Below are 18,766 nucleotides of genomic sequence, written 5' to 3'. Positions count from 1 at the left end.
ACATTGTTTTTTTTGCTTTTGTATCCCCAGAATTCACTTAATTCTTAGAAAAGCCTGCTTAATACTTTTTCAGTCATCAGTTCCTTTAGCCATTTATTCTTTCAATGACCATCTTCAAGTATTCAAAGTGCTATTACTAGGAAGGGCAGGGAGTCAATTTGCTCTGCTCAGCAGAATTATAAACAATGGTTGGATGTTTCAGAGGCTCTTGCTCACTAGATATTTTTAAGTCTGACCATCTCTTGGCAGATAGAGATTTTTCTGGCTTGAACCAGCACAGCTCAACACCCTGGGATTGAGACAAAGGCAAGAGCTGACTCACGTCCTAGGGAAGACCCTCTTCAAAAGAGTTCAGAAATGAGCCTGGCAATGACTGACCGTCTTTTATCAAAGGACCAGGGAAAGACAAGTTTGTGGAGGCTCACTGCTAGAAGTGCTTCCGTGAGGCGATGGCTTTTGTTGTCACTGTTGCTGTTTTGATATGTTTTGGTTTTGCCAAAGCAACTCAGAAAAAAGTCCTACTCTTGTGCACCAGTGCTATGACCAGTACTGGCGAAGGAGGTACCTGTATGGATGAATACCTATTCAACATTTGGACATTTGAAACAAAGGTTAAACCCACAACTCCACAGCAACTAGTTGAAAAGTGAACATTTTCATCAGATACCTATATTTTCCAAAGGCAAGTAAATGTGCTGATTTCCTCTGTTTACACCAATCAGTCTTAGGATTACATCTCAAGATCTGGAGGGAATCTCATACCATCTGTCCAGCCTCATTTTATGGATGTGAAACATATAGCCGAGGAAGGGTAAGTTACTTGTATGTAGTCACAAGTTTCTGAAGGGGGGTTTGTACCCAGGTTTTTTAACCGTAGAAAAAATATTCTGCCCCACTGCACCTGGCTGATTACATGTATCAAGGAGAAAGTTTTTGGAAGTGCCCAAGGGCTTTAAAAATAATTTTATTGTGTGTTTATCAAAATGAGTCAAATAATTATATATTTCAAATAAGATTTAAGGCCCTCCCCCTTCTCTCCTCGTAGGCAACATGTTAAGGAAATGTGGCTTTCGTCAGGGCGGGGCCTCTGTTCATAGATGCGGTTTAGGGAATTCTACGCAGGTAGACTGCCGCCTTCCTGTAGTTCAGAAAAGGCTCGGAGGCGGCATCACAGGCAATTCTCCCTGACCTGGGATGAGGATCAATGAGTGTGCGGGAAGTGTCATCAGCCTAGTTAACTGTAGCCCTGATGTTCCTTATGCTGCTCCTGCTCATGGTCACCTTTTTCTGTGGAGAAACCCGCTGGGCAGTGCGTCACCTACCACACGGTCTTGATCATCTGGATCCAATATGAGTACTTCCTGAGATTCTCTCCTCTTGCAGAGGGCTATTGCATTGTTCGTTTTGTTGTTTCTGTTTTTGTTTTAGTTTTTCTCTTCTACACCCAGCTTCTTGAACATGGGACATCTAGATTGACCAATAACATACCTACAGTTATATAAATCATGAAAAGTCCTCTAGAAGACCTTAAATACCTTCCACCAAGGGGTGGAATGGAATGTGGTAGAGCGGTATCCCAACCCCCGCTACCACCATTACCCCCATGCAAGTTACACCAGTTTTTCCTTAAAAGCTTTTGAGACTTTCATTGAAACTCAGAGAGCTCAGGGGACTAAAGACTCAGATTGGTGTTCCTCATCAAGTAAGTAAAAAGCAGCACTGAAGAGCTCTCTGATGTTTGGCTGGTGAAAAATTATGGGAAAGGAAATTTTGTTCAGCCTGATCTATTGAAGATATCTTCATTGCCTCCCTTTGTGGAATACCCTTCTACTATGACTGAGCAAATCTCTTCTTGCTAACTGTTGAATGATCTATAAGTGTCTCATTTTGTTCTAACATCAAACCTAAATTACCAGGGGACTAGCATAAGTCAGGCTCAGTCCAGGATAATTAGCATTGTCTTGAAGGACTTGAACATAATTGAGCTTGTTGACATGGAGGAGGACCTGTGCAGAGCTGGTCTTCATGCTTCTGATAGTGTTTTGGTCGTGGTTGCTGTGAGGCACCCCACTTGCACTCATGATAGATTAAAGAGTAATCTGCCTATGGCCATCAAGCAAAAAGAGACAGATGTGAGTATGGTCTGTGTCCTTAAGAATGGGACTTTGAGGTATAAATCTGCATACCCTCTGATGGAGCAATAGCACTACTAGGTCTGTATTCCAAAGAGATCATTAAAAAGGGGAAAGGACCCATATGTGCAAAAATATTTATAGCAGCTCTTTTTGTAGTGGCAAAGAATTGGAAATTGAGGGGATGCCCATCAATTAAGGAATGGCTGAACAAGTTGTGGGATATGAATGTAATGGAATGTTATTGTTCTATAAGAAATGATGAGCAGGCGGATTTCAGAAAAACCTGGAAAGACTTATACGGTCTGATGCTGAGTGAAGTGAGCAGAACCAGGAGAACATTGTACACAGTAACAGCAACATTGTTGATGCCTTACTTTGATATACTTAGCTCTTCTCAGTAATGTAATGATCTAAGACAACTCCAAAAGATTCGTGGTGGAAAATGCTATCCACATCCAGAGAAAAACTACGGAGTCTGAATGCAAATCAAAGGATACTATTTGCTCTTCTTTTCCTCTTTCTCATGGTTTTTCCCTTTTGCTCTGATTCTTCTTTCACAACATGACTGATGTGGAAATATGTTTAATATGATTGTATGTGTATAACCTATATCAGATTGCATGCCGTCTTGGGGAGAGGGGTGGGGGAGTAAAGGGGAAAAAAATTGGAACTCAAAATCTTATAAAAGTAAATGTTGAAGACAAAAAAAAAAGAAGAATTAGTCCTTGAAAATAATGACAGTCAGCCATGCTTTAGTCCCCCTGCCTTTGTTAATAATTTAAGCCTCCTCCCATTTCCACTAGGAATCTCTTCAGAGCTCATTTTGCCTTCGAAACAACATGGAAAGATCAAATTTGGGGGAATTTGAAAAGAGATCTCTCCCTCTCATGAGGACAAATTCAGAAGAACTGGTGCTCAGTCCTTACCAGGACCAGATTCCTTTCTTTGCATTGACAATGGTTATCAGTTCCCAGTTGCCCTAGGGGAGGTTTAGTAAAAGGAAGGTCTTATTGGCTTTGAGGAAAGAAGCCATATTTGTGTAAACTATTTGGTTCGGAATGGATTTTTGGACAGGATGATTCAAAATTACCAACCATGGAAGACATGAAGGAACCCACAGTGAGAGAGTACAAAACAAGGCACATCCCTGACATTTTAGGATTATTTAATAACTGTAATAAAGATACTGAGTTATGTCTGTATTTTTATTTGGAATTTGAGAGATAATCCATAATTTTGCTATATGGATTTTGTTGTAACCCTTTGTTGCGAGCAAATAGGGGAGACACTTGAAAGGACAATGCTAAATTTTTCTCAGGAGCACAGACATTTCTGGAATCAGGGATATGAACCAGTGTGCCAATGGTATCTTATTTAATTAGCCAAGGGCAGGTAAGGGTGCTACATCAATTTATAAATGTCTCCACTCACCCCAGAACTGTGACCTGTGAACTATATTTCTCTTTCTCTGCTTCTAGTGAAGGGTGTCTAAAGTGCACAGAAGTCAAGTTTCAGAAGCATGTCACCAACCCCTAGAAACCCCAGAACCTTCTTACAAAAGGGAACTAGAGTATATATGGAAACTTGGAGGAGTCTCTAGCTTTATCGGGTTCTTGTCTTTATGTCTCTTCCCCAGCATGGCCAGGCAGAGGGCAGAGGGCAGTGGTGGGGAATGAAGGAGGACAGCATCTGCTCAGGCCCAAGTACAGTGTCAGGCCTGCCAGAGGCCACACTACTTCCCCCACAATCATAGTCAGCAGCACTCTGTCCTGGCATGAGGCAGAGGAGTTCTGGTATGGGGGTGAGGGTTGCAGTTGACCCTGGAAGAGCTGGCAGCTGGCAGAGACTCAGGGCCCAGCAACAGTGGCCAAAGGGCATCAGGGGCAGATGTGGTCCCTAGCAGTGGCCAACAGTGGTGGACAGTGGGCAGAGATGAGGGCCTCAGTGGCAGCTGACAGAGGATCAGCTCCAGGCAACAGTGATCTCATGGCAAAAGAGCAGGCACTGGCCTGTTCACAATAGGCCATTGCTCACTGATTGCCTCTTCATTTGGTTTCTGCTACTATACCCAGTGACCATCACACAGCTCCTCTCTAGGGAAGGCTTTAAGGACAAGTTGCTGGGAAGGGGTTTGCTTTTTGGCCACAACAGGAAAGTGAGAGTGTCTAACTAGCAGTCCCAGAAGAAGACAAGAAGTCCCTCAGAGGCCCCTTGTGGAGCAAAGATCTTGCATTTCATCCTGCTCCCATAGATCTCCTGAGGAGGAAGAGATACTGTGTCATGATCCAGGGAACATGAAGGATGTGGTGATACGGAGGAGATTTCCCTGACTTATGAGGAAGATCAGTATCAGTGACTAAGCAAGAAAGGGCATCGCTTCCGTGAAGCCCTGCAGTTCCTGGTATTTCTCCAGCTTATGTCCAAGTGTTTATATTGCAAGACCACCAGGAACTGCGAAGATTCAGCACCAACCTCACACAGACCTGATTGTTTACACCCAGGATTTAGACCTGGATTTACACTGTTTAGATCTGGAACTCTCCCAGATCCAGTCACTCCTTCAAGGAACTGTTACATTGTGTGTTTGGTTTAAGTTTGCTTTTTTTTCTTCCATGTTTCTGTTTTAGCTTTTCTTTTCCTCTTTCAGTGCTACCTGTGTCAGGATTTTTTTGAATGTCTGAGGTCAATGTTGACAACAATGGACCTTAGATCAGCAGTTATGTAATGGAAGATCCTCTGGGTACCTTAAGGACCTCACCCCTAGGGGTCTTAGAAGAATCCTAACTCTTGTCCTCCATGCAAGGTAGGTTAGTTTTCCCTTAAAAGTTACTGAAACTCTCCCTGAGACTTGATTAACCCAGAGGACTAAAGGCTTCAGCTGTTCCTGGTATAAGACAGCCATATTAGGAGCTCCCTGATGCTTGGATGGTGGAAAACAAAGGGCTACTTAGGCCAAGGAGCTTTCCTCAACTGAATCAACTCAATGCATATCCTTGTTGACTATCCTGCTATGGCTAAGAAAATCCTTTTGTTAATGGCAGAATGACTTTAAAGTGTCTTGTCTTGTTCTCATGTTGAATCAAAACTTCCAGGGCCTGGCCTGAGTCAAGCTCAGCCAGAACAGCTGAGGTGGTCAGACCTGTGCCTTAGGAAGATGTTTTTGGCAACTATATGAAGGATGGGTTGTAGAGGGGAAGAAGGCAGAAAGCAAGCAGACTGATTGGGGGGAAGGGGGGGGTCGCAATAATCCAGTGGAAAGACCATGAGAGCCTGAGTCAGGGTCTTGCTCATGTGAATGAAAAGACAAGGATGGAATTGAAAGATGTGGAAGTAGAGCAGACAAGATTCGGCAACCAAATGAATATGGCGGGTGCTGGTGAATGATGAGTCAGGAATGGTTTGCGGGGATAACATGGAAACCCTCAGCAGAAATAAGGGAGATTGGAGGAAGAGCCAGTTTAAAGGGGAAGATGATGAGATCAGCCTTGAAGTACTGTGTTTGAGATCATTGAAAGCTCATGGTCCATTCATCTCTACCCACTGTAGGAGCTGGTCCAAGATCTGGCTACTTTCATGACTCAAATAGCTCTTTGGAGATACGTGAAGGGTTTAGGTGTCACACGTCGTTAGCCTATAGACTGCAAGTTGTCTGTGTTCATGCAGAGGTGAATAGAACACTGAGGTATTACACACATGAGAAGTCTCTTTACCACAGAGAATAATTTTCCACAAGAAAAACAATGTCTGCTCCATCTGTTTCTGCTCACATTAGAAACTGTGGGCCCCCCACCTTCCTGTCTCCCCAAGAGGAATTGGCAAGAGTTCCTCTGTCAGGCCCCAGTAAAAGAGCTGGTTGGTGCCAATGGCCTCATGAACATTCCTCAGGGGATTAATGCCTATGCTCATTTTAGAAAGCTTACCCCACCTTCTTTTCTTCATAATCGCCTGCAATTTCCCAGCAAGTTATAGTCAGGGTATTTCTGCTGTCATATTCTATATGCTCACAGGCGGATAAGACACAGTCATTTACTTCAGGGAATGAGTGATCACAACTAATTGCATAGCCTGTATCCCAGACCCTGCCCCATTCCATCCCAAACTCGGAATTTAAATGTGCTGAATTCATTCTTGGAAGCTTCTCATAGAACTCTCTCTCTGATTAATTCTGTATTTGGTTAATTTGGTTAATTAAGAGTTTCTCCTGAGGACTTCCAATTCTTGTTTGTTTTGCCCCACCCCTACCCCACCCCAGTTCTACCCCGGAAATATCAAGGTATAGCTTGTGTCTAGTTTTCTATGTACATGAGTCAAAGGGTGCTCGGCTCTCTTACACTTGCATTCAGGCTAACAATCAAACTAACAATCTTTCTTGTATACAAGACAGCCTTTTCACACACCCCAAATACCTCTTCAAAAAATTCACAAGAGGTACACAGGAGTTCATAAATGTCCAAGACATCCTTCCTTCCCTTCAAGGGGAAAGTTACTGGTATGGTCGGCCATTGCCTTCTCCAGCTCATTTTACAGATGAGGACACTGAAACAAACAGGGTGAAGTGACTTGCCCAGGGTCACACAGCTAGCAAGTGTCCGAAGCCAGATTTGAAGTTAGGAAGATGAGTCTTCCTGACTCCAGGCCTGGCACTCTCTCTGTGCCCTAGCTGTGCCTAGGTGGCACTACAAATTATACAATCACAAATTTTATATACATATATATACATAATATTATATATATATTATATGATATAATATAAAATTTGAGAATTGGAAGGGAAGTCTGAGTCTTTAAGGGGACTGTCTTGGACCCTGTCAAAGGGAGGGATTTCACCAGAATTTCAAGGGCTTGTCCTGTTGGTGATCTCAATTCTATTTCTTCTGTGAGGGGAAAAACTGTGAGACTTTACTCCTTTTCTTTATCTCTTTACGTCCTTCTGGTCATTCCATTGTGCTTCCTGAATTTTTCTGTGAAGGAAAATAAAGCTACCTACTGTCTGCTATACATTTGTTTCCTTGAGTGTGCTTATGGGAGCTGGATTCCCTATCACCTACATCTGGGCAAATTCAATCATGAGTCTATTTGGAGATTCTTGAGAACAAGCTATGGATGAGGACCTAGGAACCAAAGAAAGATTAATTTTGGAGAGGAGCATGCACAATCCAGAAGATTTCAGGAAGGAAACAGATCAAAATTAAACAGGAGGAGAAGGTGTGGGGGGATTATGACCCATGCCAATGGCAGGAGCACCTATATCAATGAGACCAATTGAAGTATCAAAGGAAATTTGATTCTGAAAATGTCACTATTTCCCTCAAAAGTAATACTTTATTTATCCATTTAAAGTAATTATGCTTCCACTTTTTATTCCAATGAATAACTTGCAATCAAATAATATGAATGAGGGTACTGAGATACTAGTTAGAGAATCAAACCCTGGCTTTGCTATTTACAACCTGGGGTAAGTCTTTGGAAGCTTCTGCACTTGGGGACACCTTGAGGAGGCAGAACCTTGCACGTCTATAAAGAGGGAAGCAAGTGAGAAGAAGTCAGCCCAGAGGGAGTGCTACATTTCAACACACACACACACACACACACACACACACACTCACACTCAGACTATGCAATTCGTTGTGAACATTTATTCCCTGAAGTAAATGACTGTGTCTTATCTGCCTGTAAGCATATAGAACATGACAGCAGAAACACCCTGACTATAACTTGCTGGGAAATTGCAGGTGATTATGAAGAAAAGAAGGTAGGGTAAGCTTTCCAAAGGTTGGAAGATCTGTGATTCCCCATTCCCATTGTCTTTCTGGCAAAACCAGTGGCAGCAAATGATGGTAATATCTGCATTTGGAGCTGAGATAAAACCAGAAACACCCAGGAAAAGCAGCTTCAGAATTCTCCCAGGGCACTGACTTTTACTGCCTAGATGAGAGCTACAACTAAGGGGCTCTTTTGTGAGGACCAAGAAAGAAGAGGACTTCTAATAGCCCAGAACTACGAACTTACCTTTTTGCCACATGAACTCCTTAAGGCTGAGCCCACCTCCTCAGTGACATTGTGTACACAAGGAAAGAGTGTGCTTCTCATTTAGGAGGTGGGGGCCGGGAAGGAGGAGGCAGAGATTTCTATAACTGCCCTTGCTATGTCTGCTTGTTGAATACTGCCACTTAATAATTAATTAAGTTTGGTTGTTTGATAATCCAGTGGGACCACACGAGATGAGAGCTTGTAAGTGGCAATAACTGAAGTTATTCCTAGAACTCTGAGGGAAATAGGAGTGTCAGCCACACTCTGAGGCCCCAACTGCCAGCGTAGGGGGGATCTGAGATAGTACAGTCAGAGGAGAGGTTACAAGTATTATATTTTATCATTGATCATGGTATGTCATTCACTAAGTGTCCCCCACTAAGGTCTAAATCTATCGTCCTCCATTTCCGACTTTTCTTCTTTCTTCTATGGTTAGAAACATTATTATAGTGAAGGACTGACAGACACAGAGAAGATTCTTTTGTTTCCTGAGGATCCCAATTGTAACAACAAATAATAAAACCCTCCCATTCTTCACTTGCTACTAGATTTGGATCTTTAGGTCCTGGTAAAACTTTAAGTATACTACCATATGCTCATTTACTCACTCTCATTTTCCTCATTCATTTACTCACACTCATAAAAAGTCTCCTGTCTCCAGGAAGGTTTCTGGTCTTCATGAAGGGGAGTGAAGACATACATCCCTCAGCTGGACAGGGTCTGTTAATAAAAGGCATTTGGGTCTCAGCTGAGTCTGAACATTCTGAAATTTGCTAGAAAACAAGGCAAATGGTGTTGGGAGAAGATCACAGTGGATTAACCAGAGGTCAGATGATCAAGATTTAACTTTATTTCACTCCTGCAGAGTAGTGAGTTGCTGTTCTTTTCAATAATGTGTATGTCACTTGTATTCTCCTCTGGCTGCTGATGTAGGGTGTTTGAGCACCATAAACCTTTCCACTGAGTTCTGTGTCAAGAGACTTCCATCCTCAATTAGTACATCTGCTATTAACCTTTTCTTTGGGTGTTGGTTCTGATATAGACAAGGCCTTAAGTGTTCCCGTAAGAACAGCAAAATGTGGTTAACTGATTGCTTTATTCCCAATTAGGCATAGCACGAGTTATTTCCCAGGTGACCAAGTAGGATTTTTCCCCTGCTCTAATGAAGCAAAGTAAAGATAAGGAACCAGAGTAGAGACAGGGTAGAGATAGAGTAGAATAGGACCTGGGTTACTTAATGCAGCCAATCATGGGAACTTCACCAAACAACCACAGGTTAGTCCCATTTTTCTACCACTTCTCTCTGCAAAGTAGAGCAAGAAAGTGGTGAAGTTTTAAGAGTCAGCCACAGGATAGCTAGAGTGCCTTGAGACAGCAACAAAATAGAAACAAATTGTTCCACTGGCAAAAGCTAAGGATGGTTCATGGGGTAGACCCAAAGAAAAGATCCAAAGGCGTCCCTCTTGACCTTCTGCTCTTTGGCCCTGCCTTTCCATCAAACATTGCGCTAGTCTCTTTCCAATCATAAAAAGATTTCTTTGATAATCATACTTCTATCAATCAATCAATAAGCATTAATTAAGCATCAATTAATTATATGACGGGCACATCTTTAGTTCCTATTTAGTTTCTGTTTTTTGACACTCATGCACAGATGAAGATTAGTTTGAATAGATAATTAAAGATAATAATTATCCTTCCAAGCAACAAATATCCTTCCCCCCTGATATCTGTTCTTAGGAACTCCAGTGGAAAATGGCCTCAAAACAAATCCACTTTCTCCATCTTCTGCTTTGCTGAGGGAACTTGCTTGTCCAAAGAAATGAGGATAGATTTGCTCTTTGCAAAACAACTTTTCATTAGTTCGTTGAGACTTCCAGTGTCCACGCTGAGTCTCAACCCTTGTTCTAGGCTATTCTGACATTTCTGGTATGTGGTCCATTGTATTTGGGCAGTAGGATGGTGAAGAGCCAGAAGGAGAATCATTTCTTCCCAAATTCAAGAGCATCAGAGAGGTCAAAGTCCATATATTGGCTCTCTTCCTTGACTGGGTCCATCACATCAATCGGTTTCCATGGGCGTCCAGGGCATTTGGGGGCAGGTGGTTCTGGAAAATCAGGCACCAAAGTAAACAAGGAGCTTTTTGGCTGGATAGGGATGTCTGGGATCCAGTCATCATCTGTGTACTCTTCCTCCCCTGCCGTCTCCTTTGTCTTCTCGTCGGTTTTAGGCTCAGATGGAGGATTGGTTGGGTTAAGATCAAGGAGATCTAAATCTTGAAAATCAGAAGGAGTAATAGTGACCTCTTGCAATGCTGAGCTAAGGAGGGGTGGTGGGCCTTGTGTCTCCTCTTGTGTCTTGGAAGGAGAATTCTCTTTAGCTGGGCTGTCCAGATACCTGTCTGTCCAACTCCCAGGGCTTTTCTTGCCTTTTTTCTCATGTTTCCTATGGCCTTCACCATGTTTGTGTTTGTGCCTGTGGCCATGTCCTTGACTGTGAGCATGCTCATGTTTATGGCCAAGGCCAAGACCACGGTGATCTTTGTGCCCATGGCCAGAGTTATGTTCCTTTTGGTGCCCGGGACCAAAGCTACGAGTAAGCCCTTGTTCTTTTCCTGGGCCTTGCGCTTCCTCCTGATCTGTCATGTCAGAAGTCTGGGGCTCACTTGGAGCCTCTGCTCCTTCCATTTCTGGGATCACTGCAGCTGCTCGAAAAGGGGAAAAACCTGGAGGCCTTTTCATAAGCATCTAAAGAGAAGCGTGGACAGACACATTTCAACAATGACCACAATATCCCTACACAGGAGAAGGGCACAGGCTTGGCCAGGCTCATTCATCTCACTAAGCCAGAGTTTGCCTAGTTTTGGATACTTTAGTAAGGGTATGGGGGAAAGGGAAACTAAGAGGTTATCTTTCCCCTCTGTGTTGGCTATCAGATTGATTTGTACAATGAATGGATTGTGAAGTGGTGTGGCATAATGGATAGGTAACTAGGCTTGGAGTCAGGGAGACCTGGGTTCAATTCCCACCTCAGAAATTCACTAACTGTGTCACTCTGGGTAAATCATGCAACTTCTCTGAGCCTCAGTCCCCAATTTATATAATGAAGGTAATACTAGCACCTACTTCACAGGGTCAATCAAATGAAATAATATACAAAAAGTGCTTTGCAAACCTTAACAAAAGAAATAATGCCAATAAGGTAGTCAGCAAATTTTAAGGGACTATGTAAATGTGAGCTATGAGGATGATGACAATAGTGGTCGTAGATGTCAATAAGACCAGATTAAATTTTTGGATCAATATTTCCACTACCAGAGATCCCAGAGAGATCCAAGAAAGAGAAGAAGGACCAATAGATACCAAAATATTGATAACAGTTCTTTTCATGATGGCAAAGAACTAATGGGAGAACTATGGGAGTGCCCATCAATGGGGGAATGGTTGAACAAATATGGCATGTGACTGTAATAGAACACTATGGTGAGGTGGCCAAGGAGATGATTTTAGAGTCCTGTATGACGTGATGCATGGGGAAGTGAGCAGGACCAGGAAAACCTTTTATACAAAACTAACAATATTGTAAAGACAAACAACTCTGCCAGACTCAAGAACTGATGAATGCAACGATGAACCACAATGTTATCTCAAGAACGCTACCTGCCTTCTGACAGAGAGGTGGGTGATGGATTCAAGATGCAGAACAGCTTTGTACAAACAGTTTTGGACATGGCCAATGTGGGAATTTGTTTCACTTAATTATGTGTATTTGTTACGAGGGGTTTTTTTTCCCAATGGAGGTAGGTGAGAGGGAAAGAAAATTAATGCACATTAAAAAAAACAATAAAATTTAATTTAAAAGAGAATACTAGATAAAATGTGTTTTTTTTTTTATCTATGAAGGGAGGACTCCAAAATTCTGATTATAATGGTTTGCATTTATATGGCACTCTAAGGTTTACAAAGCAATCCCTGTGAGGTAGGTTTTTACAAATAAGGAAAGTGAGGCCCAGAGAGGGAGTAAAGTGACTTATTCATGGTCATGCTACATCTCTACTCTACCTGAGGCACCCACAAGGGAAGATGTATCTGAGACCTTGTCTGTATCCCAAATAATCCTACCTCCATGATCTTGAATTCTGAAATTTCCCAGTCTGATCACAATCTCCTGCCCTGATGTCCTCTCAGCATCCCACTCATCCTAAATATTCTCTCTGTCCTCACCACAACCTGCCACCCCATTTTCCAAATCTGCTACTTCGGTTCAGGCCTCACTGTTGTCCCATCACAGTCTTGACCTTATAGTTAATGAATCCAATGAGACACTATACTCCACCCTTGAAACCCTTGTCCCTTCAATCATTCAAGCCCTGTCAATACTTAACTCTGGGAGATCATCACTGTCTACCTTTTGTGCTCCTACTCTTAGGATGCTTGAGTAATATTATCTAACCTCAGCTGGGGCCTCGTTGCTACACAGTAATTTTTATTAGTCTCTAATTGACTGTCTCACTCCATACATTGGCTCTTCCAAAGCGCCTCTCTCCTTAGGTTCTCCATTGGCAATCCCATTACCCTCTATCTTATGGAACTACTTGTCTTCCAATTTGCTGAGAAAATCAAAAGCATATATCATGAACTAGCTCATCTCCTTTACTCTCCCCCTCAAACCCCAGGCTCATTTTTTCTCCATTTGCTCCAGGATACAGTGGCCTTTCCCCTTGCAAGTTCTAAACCTTCTGCTTGTTACCTTTTCCCCCTCCCCTTTAGGAATTTGACCCATCAATTGTTCCTTCCCTCTTATCTTTGATCTCTAACTACAAGATCTCTCAAAATTTGCCAGTGACCTCTTAATTGCTAAATATCATGGTCTTTTCTCATTCCTCATCTGCCTTGTTCTCTTTCAGGATACTTCCCATTTTCTTTTTTTTTTTTTACTGGTTTTCATCATCTGTTCCTGCTCCTTAAGTACAAGCACACCCCAGTCTCAGTGCTGAGCCCTCTTCTTCTGCATTAACTCTCTGTTGGTGACCTCATCGACACCCATGTCCAGTGATTGTCTCGATCTATCTGGCACTGATCTCTCTCTTCCCCTAGGCTTGCCTCCTCCACTGCCTACAGTATCTCCACCTGCATCTGTTGGTGGCAACTCAAACCAAGTATGTCCAAAATAGAATGAACCTGACCCTTTTCTTACTTCTGTGAGGGCACCAGTAGCCTCCCACTAAGCCAGGTTAAAAATCTGGGAATCATCCTTATCTCCTGATAATCAGGCTCTGGTGCTCTCTCTTACCCCTCAACCTCAAACTTTAATCAGTTTCCAAGTGCTCAAATACTCATCCACTTAACTCATTCCTAGGGCCACCCTCTTCATTCAAGCCCTCATCACCTCTCACCTAGACTATTGTAATAGTTCTCTAATTGGTCTCATGGAGCATAGAGTTACAGCTGACAAGGATCCTAGAGGTCACTGAGTCCATCCCTTTCATTACAGGTAAGGAAACTGAAGCACAGAGATTTGGACTCAGGGTCACACAACTAAGGGTCTGAGGCAAGATTTGAACTAAGCTCTTCCTGATTCCAAGCCCAGCACTCTAACCACTGAGTCATCCAACTGTCTCTCCACCTCCAGCCTCTTTCCTCCATCCTCCATCTAACTGGCATCCACCATATACTCAAATAATCTTCCTAAGATACAGGTCTGACTTGCTGTATTTGTAAAATCAGCACCTGGAAACCAGTAGATCAAAATAGATACTTCCTTGATTAATTTATGTCACTCCATAGCTCAAAGACCTTCAGGGCCTTATAATTACCTTGAGGGTAAATAAAAATTCTCTACATAGTATTGAATTGCGCCAAAAGTATCAACAGGTTTTATGGAATGAAAGAGAGAGAGAGAGAGAGAGAGAGAGAGAGAGAGAGAGAGAGAGAGAGAGAGGATAGATAGATAGATAGATAGATAGATAGATAGATAGATAGATAGATAGATGATAGATAGAGATACAGAGACATATCTAGAGGTATAAATATAGAGATATCTGGAGAGGGGATAATCTTGTTGGACTGGGATACAGGACAAGTTCAATGACAAAAACATAATTTCTTCAGAAATACATATTTGCACACATGCAGTTCATAGATGCACATTTGGACACAGACAGACCACAAATCATTGGGGAGTCTGGAGAAGAAGTGACTTGCTTAATAAGGAGTATGTGTGCTTATCTGTGTGTGCATGTTTTGGGGTGTGGACCAGTACAGGGTGACTGAGTTGATCTCTTTCCTAATAACCCCTTGGAAGCATCCAAGCTCAGGTTTTTCTTCACTTGGATCAGAAAGTCACTCTCCCTGGTTTCATGAGACATCCCTGTCCACATCAGCACATGAACCAGCCAGAGAAAGGCAGGACTCTACCTCTGTTGGATGCTCACAGCGAACTGTAGGATTAAATGTACCCTCGTCCTCCACAGAGACATTCGCTATGCATTTCAAACCATCCTGTCCAGAAAAACAAAAGTGAAATGAGCCACCCGTAGGCTAGCCCCGAGCTGCTTCAGCATTCTTCACGTCCAGAGCAGAACCCTTTGGACACACTCTGCTGTGTGCTCTTAGCCTCTTACTTCTCACTTATGCATGCAAATAAGTGAAAGGGACTGCAGAGACCATGGAGGCTGACCCCTTCATTCACAGATGAGGATACTAGGGCCCATGGAGATAAATCAATGTGCCCAAGGTCATAGAGAATCAGCAGTAGAGCAGAACCAGATCTTGGTTCTTTCTAGACTTCTTTGATGCCCCAGCTTTTGGGCTTCTCTGTCCCACCCCTTCACAAATTCTCAGCTATCTACTTCTCTCTGTCCATGTATCTCCTCCCGCCTTGAAGGCGGGGATGGATTTTTTTTGTTCTTGGTCTCTGAATTCTCAGTACCAAGTACCTGGTGCTATTGATTGGATTGGATTGGATTTCCATCACATCACTAATTTTCACTGTAACACTGGACAAGAAAAAAGCTTGAACCCATTTTCTTATAATGTACTAAGGTCAAGACCAGTGTGCTCAGAACCTTTCATGTGTCCTGGACACTTTTGTCAGCTTGGTGAAGCCTGTTGACTCCTCTGAATTATGTCTTTACATGCATAAAATAAAATGCAGATTACATGAAATAGTATTATTAAAATAGTTTGAAAACAAGTTTACAGACCCTAGCCTAAGAACTTCTGGCCCTGAGTGAGGACCCTTGGATCATGGACTCTGGCCTCCCTCAGATCATAAATAATTGACCCCTAGTGACTTACCCCAGATTCCTTAAATGCACAGTCTTCAGAATACTTGTCTTTCTCTTTAGAGCATTCAGTTTCTTTGATGAGAAATTCAATGATATATTTGGGTCCAGGTCCTGCCTGCAAAGTCAACAGGAAGCGGTTCATGTCTCTGCTTTCATCCTGAGCATCTTACTTCTAGCATTTCTAAGGCAATATGCTAAGTAGAAAATTATCCAAAGGGTTTGGGCAAGGGGGGGATATTACATATATGTGCGTGTGTATGTATGCATATATAAGCATATAGAGATACACATATATGTATGTATATAGTTAGAAAATGTTATACACATGTATATATATGTATGTGTATTATGTGTATGTGTGTGTATATATATATACACACACATATATATGTATATATGTATGTATGTGTATGTATGTATATGTATATATGAAGCAGCTCAGTGGCCCAGTGAATAGACCACCGAACCTGGATTTGCACTGAGTTAAAATCCAACGTCAAACACTTCCAAGACCCTGCACAAGTCAATTAACCTCTGTCTGCCTCTGCTTTCTCATCTGTAAGATGGGGGTAATGATAGCATCTGCTTCCCAGGGCTGTTGTGAGGATCCAATGAGATAATATTTTGACGCTCTTGGCAAACCTTAAACACTGTGTCAACACTAGCTATTATTAATCATTATCAATCTGTGATGTGCAGACCTCATGTGTGGGTGAACTTCTAACACAGCCCTATGACCAGAGGGACAGGGAGAAGATGCTAGGGGTGAAATTCTCATGTCTGAAAAGCGTCTTCAGGTGACTAGGGAGAGGAGAATCTGCCTTCATTTGGTTGAGGACTTCATATTTGTAGGAGGAAAGTGATGTCAGTGTTGCACTAAATCACTTAGAAGAATGACTGGCATGTCCATCATTGCCGCCTCCATGGTGCAGGATGCCGGGCTTCTCTCAAAGCCCTGCCCAACTGCCCTGAACCCCACAAGGCCTTTTCTGATTCCCCCAGTGCCAATGGGCACTGTTGCTGCCCATCCCCTGGAACTCTAGGACTTATTTTGTATTCCCTCCTCTGTGGTACGCCCCATCCCTGGTAAAATGTAGAAGTTCCCTGAGGGCAGGGACCCTGACCTGCCACCTTTCTTTGTTTCTCAGAGCCTGGTGCCTTTCATGGCATAGGCACTTAATGAATGTTTGTGGAGTTGGCTTGAAGTAAGCTTCCCATGCTCACTTGGGAGTGCAGCTTGGGAGCAGGGGAGGTGGTGTCATCCTGAAATTCTTAGGAATGCTAACACCTACTCCCTTCAACCCAGAACAGACATGGATAACCACAGACAGGAGTTGATCCTTGGAAACTAGATTTAGACCGGGAAGGAAGATCAACTGGTCTAACCTTCTCATGTTGCAGTTGAGGGAAGCAAGAAGAGTCAAAGGAGAGAAATGACTTTTACTGGTCCCCCATAAATGTAAAGGAACCCCTGAATGCCCGTGGCAAAACCAGGGCCAGCAAAAGGCATCTCTTTGAATCCAGTAGAATCAAATCAAAGCTTTAGGATCTAAATCATGATGAAATCCAGAAGTGATGGCTAACTACCACCCACAGGCCTGCTGATGTCAAAAGATGCATTCACAAACCGGGGATTCTGCTTTCTCAATGGTTTCCATCTTGAAATAGAAGTTATTTTTATTCTCAGAGTTGATTTTTTCCAGGGAATGTCTCAAAGGCTCTTTCAGCTCTGGGCTATAGACAGACATCTTCTGGGTCACAGAAGATGCTGAGTCACTCCCTGGAAGGCAAGAGTTCAGTTTAGAATATGAGACTTCTGATTAGTACAAACATTTGATGAGCAGAGGGAATTTGCCCCCTGCTGAAACCCAATGGAGTAGAGTGCAACTTCCTGGTTAGTAGACTTGTCAAGTAGGTAAAGTTTGTCTGGGAGAGGGCCTCCCACCAGCTCTGGCTTCACTTTCCTTCCACCTGCCCCTCAGTGTACTTAAACCCTACTCCCTCCATCTCTTTTTTTATCCCCAGTACTATGCTTGGCACATAGTAAGGGCTTTAAGATGCCACCTGGTCAGGGATATTGTGGAGGGATGCTCTCGCTTGAGCCCTGCATGGTTGGACTAGACATCTCTGAGCTCTCCCCCCACTCTGAGACACTGTAAGTCTGAGATTGTAAATAAATACTTGTTAATTTGATCTTTCCATATCTCATAGTGAATTGTTTTGTTGACCCGCCCAGGTGCATCGGATTTTAAAGGAGTATCTGGTGGAAAGACCCAACAATTAAGCTAAACGAATAAATCTCTAATGGTAAATTGCAAGTACTCAGGCAACTAGGAACTTTAAGCCATGAAACTAAAGATGGAAGGGAGAAAGCTCAGAGGCTATCCAGTCCAACCCTCATTTTGCAGATGGAGAAATTGAAGAGATTCATCCAAGATTTCCTACCACAGAGGTAATAAATGACAAAGGTGGAATTTGAATCCAGATTCTCTGCCTCCAAATCCAGTGTTTTTCCCTCTGCTCTGCTGAGGGGAAGGTGTTGCTGCTCAACAGCCCCTTGCTCACACAGGATTTTGGCTGGTCTGTGGACCCAGGAGGCTCTGGGGCTTGCTTTGGACTATGTTGGGGAGAATGTGGGCTCATAGGCTGCCCTAGAGTGATAGGTGAGCTATTGGTTAGCATCCGGGGCTTTGCTCTTCCTCCATTTCAGAAGTCCCATATGTTATTGTCTCTGCGAGGTGCCTTTTTCATCTCATGGCCTCCTCCTCTTATAAAAGACATAAGGGACAAAGCCTTATGGTGACTATCAAGAGGGCTGTCACTTACCTGGGTTACAAGCCTGGGAGACAATACTGATTTTCATTTGGGGATCTACATAGGTGAAATCGCTGCAGACACTTATCTCCTGGAAGGAAAGGAGGAAAGAGAAAGCTCAACAGAGAGTCCAGGGATGAATCCAAGCAAACTTGTCGCTAGAGTAAATTATCCTTGAGTCTCTCTAGTGTTGAGAAAAAGCTGTAGGCTCCACTCCAGGATAAAGAAAGATGAAGCAAAGTAATAGAGAACCACCCAATCTGGGAGAGTGGTCAAAAATCCGTGGACTTGGACCTAGAAGTGACCTCAGAGAACATCTAGTCCAACCCCCTTATATTACAGAGGAGGAAACAGAGGCTCAACAGGTCATTGATTTAGAACCAGAAGAGACCATTGAGATCATCCAGGCCAACTCTTTCATGTTACAAGTGAGAAAACAAATGCCCAAAGTGGCTAGTTAGGTGACTTGACTGAGTTCTTTCAGCTAATAAATAGAAGA

At 42.9% G+C, this 18,766-nt stretch overlaps 1 protein-coding gene across 3 annotated transcripts in view; it reads right to left on the bottom strand.

The window, feature by feature from the left end:
* Positions 1–8,992: 8,992 nt before the first annotated feature.
* KNG1 (kininogen 1) overlaps positions 8,993–18,766 on the bottom strand; it is a 34,538-nt gene continuing 24,764 nt past the window's right edge. For all 3 annotated transcript variants that reach the window (XM_020988952.2, XM_020988950.2, XM_020988951.2), the window contains exons 7-11: positions 18,280–18,358; positions 17,082–17,233; positions 15,464–15,568; positions 14,582–14,665; positions 8,993–10,912 (exon numbers count right to left, since the gene is read on the bottom strand). In XM_020988952.2, coding sequence (XP_020844611.1) covers positions 10,148–10,912; positions 14,582–14,665; positions 15,464–15,568; positions 17,082–17,233; positions 18,280–18,358 — 1,185 coding nt within the window. In that variant the 3' untranslated portion in view covers positions 8,993–10,147. The remainder of the gene's footprint in view (positions 10,913–14,581; positions 14,666–15,463; positions 15,569–17,081; positions 17,234–18,279; positions 18,359–18,766) is intronic.

Source organism: Phascolarctos cinereus, unplaced genomic scaffold, assembly GCF_003287225.1.
Source record: "Phascolarctos cinereus isolate Bilbo 61053 unplaced genomic scaffold, phaCin_HiC Scaffold_7;HRSCAF=346, whole genome shotgun sequence".
Classification (NCBI taxonomy): domain Eukaryota; kingdom Metazoa; phylum Chordata; class Mammalia; order Diprotodontia; family Phascolarctidae; genus Phascolarctos; species Phascolarctos cinereus.
The sequence above is the reverse complement of the archived record's forward strand: the minus strand, read 5'-3'. Positions and strand labels throughout refer to the sequence as shown.